Here is an 11,311-nt window from a genome sequence, read left to right on the forward strand (position 1 = left end):
AACACTAATAAAAATCCTCAATAGCCAATTAAATCTAAAAGTTAATTTACATGGAGGATTAAAAATTTTAAATTTATATAAATTATAAAATTAATTTAAATAATAAAAAATATAATAATAAATACTGTAAATAATAAAAAATATTTTAAATTATCTCAATATTTTCTCTCCATTATGTATTGTACTCAACTAAATCTTTATTCAAAAAATTTAAGATCGACTGTATTAATTTTCTTTCTCCATTATAAATAATTTTGAATTAAATCTTTTTATATATTATAAATTATATAAATAATTAATTATTAATATTTAATAATTAATAATTAATAAATAGCTAACCATTAATATTGCCAAATAATTAATATTGTGGAGTAAGGTCTAAAAAGCTTTTATGCCGCTCTTTACTCTCTCAACTCAGAGTCGTGGCCTATAATTTTTTTTTTTTAAAAGAAAAAACGGCTGAAGGATGAAATGAGGGTAAATTTTGTAAAAAGCCCGGCCCATCATAACTAAGACTTTTAGGCTTTGGCCCATAGATTCTACGTTAGTTTTTTTTTTTTTTTTAAATAATTTGTGACCTCTGAGAGAGAAGAGGGGATGACATGACCTGAGTTCATGATTAGCGCAACATCTCTTGGAACCCACTTCATTCTTGCAGTTGAATTTTCCCGGGTCTCCAATCTTTTGAACACAGATAGCCTTAATTCAGGATTCATATCTGGTGTGTGATCCAATGCTGCAATTTTTCTTCTCAAATCTTGTTAGATTTTGCAAATGCGACTATATATATAATTTTAGTTTTTGAAGATTTGGTATCAGATCTCAGATTTTCTTTTGTCATATGCGTCTTATTTCTTTGCCCAGTGAATCCGCCACTCCAAAAAGCATGGCCGGGCTATTGGTTCTTCTCACATTTTGTTTTTAAATGCTATACTATTTATTGCATTTCTATTTCTTGGCTGGAATCCTCCTCTTCCCTTATTTCTTGCATTTGGCAATTTGTGCCAAAAACCCAGTTGCTTGATTACTCAAAGCTCAGAACTTTAATGAATAGCTAATATTTGTGGGTGCACAGAGAGGTCTGAAAGCATTTCCTAATGCTTCTATTTTGTCGGATGATTGTGCTTTATCAATAGTTTGTTCTTGCTAGAATTAATCATTTGCCATTTGATTTGCCACTTTTGATTATTGGTGCTTTTTTTTTTTTTGGGGAAGGAATTCCCACAATTGAGCCGGCATTAGAATTGCTGAGAGGTTCTTTGTCTTTCTTCCATTTTGGGTTTGTTATAATTTTGTTTTACTTGGTCTCTTGTAAGATTTGCGTCTCAAAGTTTCTTAATTCCTGGTTTTTCATACTTTGACATTTTACAGGCTCTGTAACTTGGCTTCTTGGCGGGACCAGTGTGTAGACGGTAGACCTTATAGCTGATTAAAGAATGGATTCTGAGTCTGCTGGCTCATCATCTCAACCTCCTGCTCAAGCTTCTTCCATTGAACCTCCTGCCAAAGCTTCTAATAATGATTCCCCTGCCAAAGCTTCTAATAATGATTCCCCTGCCAAAGCTTCCAATGCTGAGCCTTCTGCAAACACTGCCATTAGTAATGACGGTAAAGTGGGTGAATCACCTGCTTCAGGCATACCATCTCAGAGTAGAAGTTTGAAACTGCCACAGCCAACACGACCTCCAACAGATTCCGAGACTGGAACTTTTGGGAATTCTACATTTGCTCGTTTCACTAGGGGCCTAGGATTGCATTTTCCTTCAGTGACACCAGGAACGAATGAGATGTCTCAAGGTAGCACGACATCTGAACAAGCTGGTGTTCTTGAATCTTTCACTAAAGGTTTGGTTGATTCATCTCGAAGTGCTGTGAAGGCTATGCAGGTCAAGGCACGTCATGTTGTATCTCAAAATAAGCGTAGATACCAGGTAGCTTACTCATGTTGATATTCTTGGGAAAATAGTCATTGGCAAGCTCATGTATTGTTTAACTGGATTACGGTTAAACTTTGAGATTAGACTCCACTCTTTTAAGTTTTGCTTTTGGCATATAAATTTTTAGAAACAAAGGTTGTTGATTTTATCTTTGTAAATTTATAGGAAGATGGGTTTGATTTGGATATGGCTTATGTCACTGAAAATATAATTGCTATGGGTTTCCCTGCTGGTGATTTAAGCTCAGGGCTGTTTGGATTCTTTGAGGTAAACAATATTTTCTAGTTCACATTCTGGAAATTCAATTCATGACGTAAACAATGTGCGAACACAAAACTGATGCAGGGTTTCTATCGTAATCACATGGAAGAAGTGATAAATTTCTTTGAGACTCATCATAAGGTAATATCTATTTATATGTCTATTTATATATTAATGAAAATCTATATTGAATTTACAGGCTAGAAAAATGAATCAGTTATATCAGCTGAAGGGAATGCAGTAACTCTTCATGGGAGATTAAAAATTTTTTTTCTCTGATTTCCATATAAAGTTTATAGTAGGTACTTTAATTAGTGTAGGAGTTAATGTGGCGACTTGAAGTTTGAATTTATCTTAAAAGGATTGTGAAGTCAATGATGATGAAGTCTCTCAGAAATAATTTGAACTAGTTTGAGCGTTTGTTTGTATGAAAGGGGACAAACCAAATACAGAAGAATAAAATAATGTCAAATAATATGGCATAATTTGGGAACAATGCTAATAATACAAGAATAAGCTGAATTTTTGTGCATTGAAATAATGATTGAATTATGTAACAGAGGGAGAAAAAGTGCATATATAATCCTGACTCTTTCCACTAAGTTAAGGAACTTTAATGATAATGCTTATCACTTCATATGACTTTGCTTGCTTAGGTATGACTTATTCAAGACCAAAATGAGTATTTTGTATCCCTAGGCTAAGGAACTTGTGATTTAAAAAAAAAAAAAGAAAATAGCTTTTATGGTTAGACTGTTAGAGCCTAAAGATTAATATAGAGCTCTTTGATCATTTTGAATATGAACTAGGGATTAAAATGCTTTGCTTTTTATCCTTTTATTGCGGAAGTCAGAATTTTGCTGTAATTATTTTAGCATTGTAATGTTTCTGATCCTGATAGCAATGAATACTCTAGTACGTTTATTTTTTTGGTAATTTATGATTTAGTCCCCAATGTATGACAAAAACCATAGTTTAATCACTTTTTTTAGTGAGAAACAAGTTAGTCCCCTAGATATGTTTTTTTGTTAATAAAATAGTCATTCTATTAAAATTCACCATTAATGGGTTGAAAACTATAACAGCTTAGTCCATCACATATCACTTTTTGTAATAGCTTAGCCCCTGTAATTCTAATATTGTGACAATTTATTCCCCTGTATTTGTGTTGATTGCTTTGATTTATGGTTCTTTGACTAATTGATAAACTTTTATAGAAGAACAATTTTGTTGACAGAAACATATCTCAAGGTTTCTCATTGAAAATAAAGGAGCTAAACTGTGGTTTTTGTTATACCTCATGGACTAAATTGTAAAATATTCTAATTTTTTTGTCATAATTGGTAATGCTGCCCAACTTATAATATTGAATTGGTATCTTTGTGGATTTTGCTTATAAGTGCCTGTTGGTCATTAGTTTATTCATCAAATGCTCAGAATTTGCATTTAATTGAGCCTGTCCCTGATCTATGCTCTTTTTATTGAAAATCTTATGTTAATAATATCGAACGGTTTTCTGTGCAGGGAAAATACAAAGTGTATAATCTTTGTTCTGAGAGATTGTATGATGCATCGAGGTTTGAGGGGAAGGTGTGTCTTCATCCTCATTTTCCTTAAACTATTCTCATTAAATTTGATTTCAAGATCAAGCTTAGGAAAAATCAGTGCTTGATTTGTTTTTGTTGCGGAGATCCAATAACCATCAGTTGCTTTATTTGTTCAATATCTATGGTTCATGAGAATCATTCCACTAGTATATGAGTTGTTCCCAATATGATTTTGGGTTTTATATTGTCTAATTGCTGAACTTTATGTCTTCCTTTTCCCATGCAGGTAGCGTGCTTCCCATTTGATGACCATAATTGTCCGCCCCTTCAGCTGATAGCATCATTTTGTAAAAGTGCATACTCATGGTTGAAAGAGGACATTGAAAATGTGGTGGTAGTACACTGTAAAGCTGGTATGGGCAGAACAGGTTTAATGATAAGTAGCCTACTTTTGTTCCTGAAGGTGAGACTTTAACAGTATCTCATTAAGAGTTGGGTTTGGTTTTGTGGAACTTCATTCTTATATGGGTTATTTAGCAATTTGTTTCTTGACCTTATCCTTTTTTGTTTGCAGTTCTTTCCAACAGCCAATGAGGCCATTGATTACTTCAACCAGAAAAGATGCGTAGATGGAAAGGCTCTAGTTCTCCCAAGTCAGATTGTAAGTGAATCTCATTTGTGGAATGCTCATCTCTTAGGAGGTTATTGTGTTATAATTTAAGGGGTTGATCCTTGCATTTCATAAAAAGTAATTTTTGTCTACTTTTTGCAGAGGTATGTCAAATACTTTGAACGTGTGTTAACATACTTCAATGGAGAAAATCAATCTGGTCGAAGGTAAAACTTTGGTAACATTTAAACTTGATAAAATTGTCGTCACTGAGTTACTGAAAGGTTGTAGTCATGCAGGTGCATGCTTAGGGGATTTCGGCTTCACAAATGCCCTTATTGGACAAGGCCCTCTATTACCATATCAAATCATTTTGGTATGACTTCCCCTCAACAAATTCATCCTTCCATGAACTTGTGTTTCTTTTAAGTTGTCTTATTAAAAAATTACAGAAAATTTGTATGATATATAACCCCATTTGACAGCATTTTCTTGTGCCCGATCACTTTTATTGCCCCATAATTTTATCTGAATCATTTTTTGAATTGACTAGAATAAAATAGTGATATAGAACCAATAGAATAAAGGGAACAAGGGGATGAGAAACAAATTCTCGAAGGTAGAGAAACAAATTTTCAAGAGGAAAGATAAACAAGTCTCAATTTTATTAACTCAAAACAATTCAATTGTGGATCATAGGAAAAGTCTACAAAAAATGCCTAGAGAACTAAGGTATAAATATTTTATCCTATTAGTATTAGGATTCTTTCACTTGCTTAGACCTCAATGGATGGGTTTGGAGGAATTGGCACATAGGGTGTGCTTTTGCAAAGAAAAAAAAATTTAGATATGGATGTAATATATTATTTGAAAAGCTAAATAACAATAGAGGTTTCAGGCTTCTCAACTAAAAATTCCTTTGGACCTATGGTTAGCTTTCAAGAGGCATAAGTGCTTGAAAATTCTCACTGATTCATTTATTCTATTTGAGATGGACTTTATAAGCATATTACCCATATAGTCCTAAACCTACTTGAACAAATAAAGAATTGCAAACTTGTACTGAATTGTAAGCCAAAGATGATATGTTTGGTTAGGTACATGATTCTTTCTTATTGGCTGTGTCACTCTGTCCATATTTTTTTTTAAATTATCAAGTGGCATCTTTATTTTCAAGTTAGACTCACTTGAAATGAAGTTTATTGGGATGCAGGTTATTGACAACAGTGGTGTCTTTGATCATTAAAAATTCTTTTTGGAAAATTCAGAACATCTTTAGATGTTGGGAAGAATATGAATTTACGCATTCATTTGCTGCTTAGTTTGCCACCAACTTTGGTGTTTGATCTGTAAATATATAAACAGAGATATTTCCTTTATTGACAGGGGTTCTGTTCTCAAGCAAAAAGCATCCCAAAACTAAGGATTTAATGGTAGATCTTTACTCGAGTTTTTTGGTTATGGTCTAAGTATAATTACTTTGCTCATTAATATGTCACTGTGTGCCAATCATATTTCAAATTTCTGATCCAAGCATGTCAAATCCACTTTTGCAGCCTGAAGATTTCTGGATTAGTGCACCGAAGAAAGGGATTGTTGTATTTGCTCTACCGGGGGAGCCGGGCCTGACAGAGTTGGTTGGAGACTTCAAAATCCATTTTCATGATCGCCAAGGAGATTTCTACTGGTTTGTAAATTCCCAATTTGAAACACCTATAATTGTTTTTCCCTAGTAGGATGCTATGCTAAAAAGAGAGCCATTTTTACAATTCACTGAATTACTTTTAATGCAAAAGTAGAAGGAATTTCTTGTCAATATTTAAGGGAGACCTACAAGGTTCCCGCTCTTTTTGTCCGTCTACTCTAATTCTTGGGACTGAATATGCCTTTTTTTCCATTTCTTGTCTCCTTTTGCCCTTTTGGGCTTCAGTTGGTTAAATACAACGATGACCGAGAATAGAAAAACACTAAATGCGTCTGATCTTGATGGTTTTGACAAGGTAAATGATTCTCTCTTTTTTATTTATCTTGTTCAGTAGGACAATAGGTAGGTTAGATTTCTCAGTCTCTTCCAACATCCTTTTGATGGCATGTTGACTGTTTCTCTTTTGCAGAGAAAACTGCCTTCACCAGGGTTTCAAGTTGAAGTTGTGATGATAGATTATGATGGTACTTTGCCAACAAGTTCTAAAGGTGATTCTGCCACCAAAGGATCTGATGGTACTACAAGTACAGGTTATACTCTGAAATCAAGTGGTGGACTTGAGACTAATTCCAACCGAAAAAAAGTTGCCGAGAATGAAGATGATGTATTTTCGGATAGTGAGGGAGAAGAAACCAGTTCTCCAAAAAGCAGGCAAGCTACTGGCCCTGGAGTAGGATCCACTCAATCTAGTCACACATCTAGCATCTCAACAGAGCAAATGAGGAGCTTAACACATGGAACTGAGCAAATGTTGCTTGGGAGTCGAGAACCTTCCCTTATTAATGCTTCAGATCGGCCAACTACTGATAGGATTGAGAAACCTGCTTCAGGCCTTGAGGTTCCAAGCCTGGATTCTGTAGGGGTGAATGAAATTAAGGCAATTGCTGCTGATGCTTCAGTTTTCAGTTTTGGAGATGAAGAAGATTATGAAAGCGATTGAAGCTTATTGCAGAGTAAGTGTATGAGAAACAAGCACAGGTGAGCTCTTCAGAAGCAAATGAAAATATCTGGGGCCATTTGGAGATTGGATGTTAATTGAATTCATTCCTTTCATTCATTTGTTATTTACTAAGACAGGAAAATTTGTACCATTTTGCAAAAACTCTTCCATCTCTCTCTCTCTCTCTCTCTCATGCCATCAAGCATAAGTTGCCGAAAATTCAAACCATAAATCTTGAGGCATGTTTGGTTCCTGTTAGAAATGGAACAAAAGTGAGAATGGATATGGATGTCATCTGAGGATTAAATTTTAACCTATGTTTGGATGCTTAATTGTGCAAGGGAATTAGAGAGAAATTAAACAAGAGAAATGAAGAGAAAAGAAAAGAAATTTAATTTATTTTTTATTGTTTGGATAGATTATTAAAATTAAAGAGAAATGATGTGAGTTAATTTCAAATGAGAGGAGAAATTTTATTTCTCCTTATTTCTCTTCCTTTTATCTCTTTTAGTTAATGTCTAAACAAGGGAATGGATAAAAATCATTTTTTTTTTCTCCTCTCTATTTCCCTCAATCCAAACAAAGCATTAAAACATTCTATTTCAATTCATTTTTGAGAGACTTGGAGAAGAATTAGTATAGGACAATTGATGAGCATATATCAGATTCATAACGAAGAATTTGAATAAAAACTCATAACTATATATGCTGGTTTCTTCTTGTTTCCATTTCATTGCAATTTGAGAACAAAAGTGAAAGAACAAACGAAAAACAGGGAACAATTTCCCATGAAAATGTAAATTTTACAAAAAAAATTTTCACCTTTTGTTATTTGAACTACCATTTTCATTGCCCTACCATCTCCTAAATGCACAAGCCACTAGATTCCTAATTGCAAAGAGCCCAAGCTTCGCTCTAAACAAAGCCAATCTCCCATTACTATTCGATGGAACATCTGCAACCACCATTTGACCACTCATTTCAGGAAACTCTAAACCACTTTCTTGGCCTACACCATCACTCATACTAGCATCTAAACCTTCATTGTCACTACCAGCAGCATCAAAATTAACAACTAGCGAGGCTTTTTGCCGCTGCAAGCACTCCACAACTTCACTGCTCACTCCTCTGCATTGCTTCAACTTGATCTTAACCAAATTGGGACATCCCCAAGCAAGAGCTCGGATTGCAACGTCTGAAATAGCACATCCCTTTATACACAGCTTTTTCAATGCCACGCATTTAGCTGCAATGCAAGCAATCTCTTGATCACCAATGCTTCCAGTCCCACACAGCGCCAATCGTTCCAGTTTCTGGCAATTAGCAGCAATCACGGCCAAGCTCGCCTGCGTCGCATCAACACCAATCAAAACCAGCTCTTGTAGATTTGGACAATGTTTGGCCACTGCAATTAAACCTTCATCTCCAATCCTATTAGTCCTCCATCCATCTATGTGAAGCTTCCTCAGTTGCTTGCAATTCTCCGCCACGCAAACAAGCCCAAAATTCGAACACTCTGGGGTTTTCACTATATGCAAAATCTCCATATTTACCCATTTCGAAATCGCTGCAAGACCAATGTCGCTCATTTGAATCCTTTCAAGGTGTACATCAATTAATAAGTTGTTTTCGTTTCCAATAATTTGAAGTACCTTATCCCAATCACCCAAACACCGAATAATTTTCAAGGTTTTAAGATTTTTAGCTCCGATCACAAGCTGTTCAAAAGACTGACCGTTGACTAGCTCCTTCAAGCAGATCGATTTTAAAGACGAAGCCGCGGCCCCTGGGGCGATCGTGTTGGCTCCGTCGTGTATTCCTCGGAGCCGCTTAATAGACAGATCCTCCAGCGCCTTGCAGTGATCCAGCACCGCGTTTATGCCTTTGGTGCCGAAAGCGCACGAGCCAAAAGAGAGCTTTCTCAAGTTCTTGCAATTTTCAGCGAATGCGGCCATACCGTCGTCGGTGATTTCGCGGCAGCCGCGGATCTTAAGGCGCTCAAGTTTCTGACAACGGACGGAGATCATGACAAAAGTATCATCATTTAAGCTCATGGATTTGCGGTCACAACGCAAGGAGAGTTTAGTGACCGAATCGAACCGCGTGAATAGAGAAGGAATACACGAAAAAATCTCCACTTTCGCGTGTAGAGAGAGCCGGTGGCGGTTCCGACCGTCAACGAGTAACCACCGGCGGCAAACCAAGGAGCAGCTTTTCCGGTCTCCAGTAGAAAGGAATTGGAAAATGTACGCCAAACACTCGTCAGGAATATCCTCCGTATAATCAACATCAGCAGTTGCTTCGTTAGGGAGCTCTGGCGATTGCGATGAAGAAGAAACAATCGCCGGAGTTAAAACCCGATTGGAAGAATTGGAGGTGGAAGCTGACTGACCCATTGGGAAAACGAACGACACGCGCCGCCGTAAATCAAATATAATATGTATAGAGAATCAGTTTCTGCGTTAAAGTCTAATGTTTTGTCACTGGAGGTGGAATCTGGAGAGGATAATATAAATGGAGATCTGTAGATTAGGTATTCAATTGTGATTTTCTTACCCGGTCAATTGGGGTGCGTGTTCTCTTCGCAATCGCCATCGTCGACTATGCACTGACTTCCGCCATGGACGCGCATAGTTGGTGTGCGTTGAATTGCCTATGATGAGGTGTGGGAAACCAATCGCGGCCGTTAAAGTGCTGAATTGTGGGGCCCGGAAGGTTATGATATTTTTTTTTTTTAGTGAAGGTTGATCATGCACGAACTTGGCGATATAAAGTAATAGAATGTGGTGTACACAAACACGAACTTGCTACACGTGGACCCACCAGCTTAATAAATATTTTTTATTAAATTAAAATTCAGACTCATTATCTTATTTTAAAAATTATTTTAATATCAAAAAATTAATAAACCAGAACTTATTTTTATTATAAAATATATTTTTATTTATTCACACAGGAAAATGAAATTTGATACTATTGAACAAAGACCTGGATTTTTTTTCTTAAGCGGAGACTTTGTTGGAGGCTGAAACCAAAGAGGTTCTAGCTGCAGCCTTGTTTAGGGATAATAATGGAAGGAGATTTTATAGGCATCAAATTTAATCCAATTTCAATAAAACAGATTTAGATAATATATAATTAAATTTAAAATAAATTTAAATTTAAAAAGTAATTAATTTGACTTTAAATTTAAGTTTATATATTAATTATTCATTATTTGAAATATTTATATAAATATTTAATTGAATATAAAATATATATTATATATATATTTTTTATTTTAAATAAAATAAAATTTAAATGTTTTGTAAAATAATTAAATTTTAAAATATAAATTATTAATAAAAATAAATTTTTATGTAGATTATTAATTAAAACATATAAAATTAAATGAGTTTGAATAATTTTGGATAATTATAATAAGGTTTGAAATGAATTTAAGTAATTAAAAATAAATTTTAACCGACTTTGGAATGAATTTAAATTTTAAAAATATTAATTAAGTCCGAGTGATTTTTCGGGAATATCCTATCCATTGCCATCCATAAACTTCTTGATGTGTACTTATTTGGTATTGAAATTAGCAGAACAAAACTGCTTTTTAAGAATAAAAGTATCATTTGCTATTGAAAAAAAAAAAAGAAAAAATTATTTTATTATTTTAATATATTTATAATTAAAATTTATTTAATTTTAATTTTAAATTATTTTTAAACACTCTCTAACTAATATATTTAAAAAAAAAAATTTCTCAATTAGCAGATCTGTTCCAATGACTAAGTTTAGAACCACATTTACTGAGAAATAATTCATGAAATGTCTATAAAAAAAAAAAAAAAAAAAAAAATCTTGAAGGCATGCTTATGTTCACATAATGGACATGAGTGACTCTATTTTATATTAATGGGTTAAAATGCAGATGCTTCACATATCATGCTCTTGAATTTGAGTCACTTCTTACTTGTCAACCATTAATTTAACATTCATCAATGAGTTGTTAGGAATTTTCAATTGTGTGGTTAAAAATATGCTCCATTGTTAACAAATAAAAAAAAAAAATTATTAGTTTATGAAAAATTCTATGATTCATTTGATGCATATGAAAATAATTAATTTATTTATTTTTTAATTCTTATGGACTTTATTTATGATACACAAAATAATTTTTACAAAAATACCCACATATATATGTGAAATTTTGAACTTCCCAGTAGTTGTACTTTTTATGGGGGCAAACTATACAGATATTTAAATTTCAATTTATAGATATAATTTTTTAAAAAAATTTTTGATAACTAATTTTAAAGTTAT

At 33.9% G+C, this 11,311-nt stretch overlaps 2 protein-coding genes across 2 annotated transcripts; one reads left to right on the top strand and one right to left on the bottom strand.

Moving 5' to 3' along the window:
* Window positions 1–566: 566 nt before the first annotated feature.
* Window positions 567–7,162, top strand: LOC110652009 (phosphatidylinositol 3,4,5-trisphosphate 3-phosphatase and protein-tyrosine-phosphatase PTEN2A). Its single transcript, XM_021807501.2, has 13 exons — window positions 567–721; window positions 1,372–1,931; window positions 2,103–2,204; window positions 2,283–2,339; window positions 3,723–3,788; window positions 4,032–4,208; window positions 4,320–4,406; window positions 4,518–4,582; window positions 4,655–4,731; window positions 5,742–5,788; window positions 5,912–6,042; window positions 6,286–6,355; window positions 6,470–7,162. The coding sequence occupies exons 2-13, from the start codon at window positions 1,437–1,439 to the stop codon at window positions 6,998–7,000; spliced, it is 1,905 nt and encodes a 634-aa protein (XP_021663193.2). The 5' UTR covers window positions 567–721; window positions 1,372–1,436; the 3' UTR covers window positions 7,001–7,162.
* Window positions 7,163–7,680: 518 nt separating this feature from the next.
* LOC110652010 (F-box protein SKIP2) lies at window positions 7,681–9,731 on the bottom strand. The gene has a single exon (XM_021807502.2). It carries the CDS (start codon window positions 9,394–9,396, stop codon window positions 7,855–7,857), a length of 1,542 nt encoding a protein of 513 aa, XP_021663194.2. The 5' UTR covers window positions 9,397–9,731; the 3' UTR covers window positions 7,681–7,854.
* Window positions 9,732–11,311: the final 1,580 nt, after the last annotated feature.

The sequence above is a fragment of the Hevea brasiliensis genome, chromosome 7 (genome assembly GCF_030052815.1).
Source record: "Hevea brasiliensis isolate MT/VB/25A 57/8 chromosome 7, ASM3005281v1, whole genome shotgun sequence".
In the NCBI taxonomy this organism is placed as follows: Eukaryota; Viridiplantae; Streptophyta; class Magnoliopsida; order Malpighiales; family Euphorbiaceae; genus Hevea; species Hevea brasiliensis.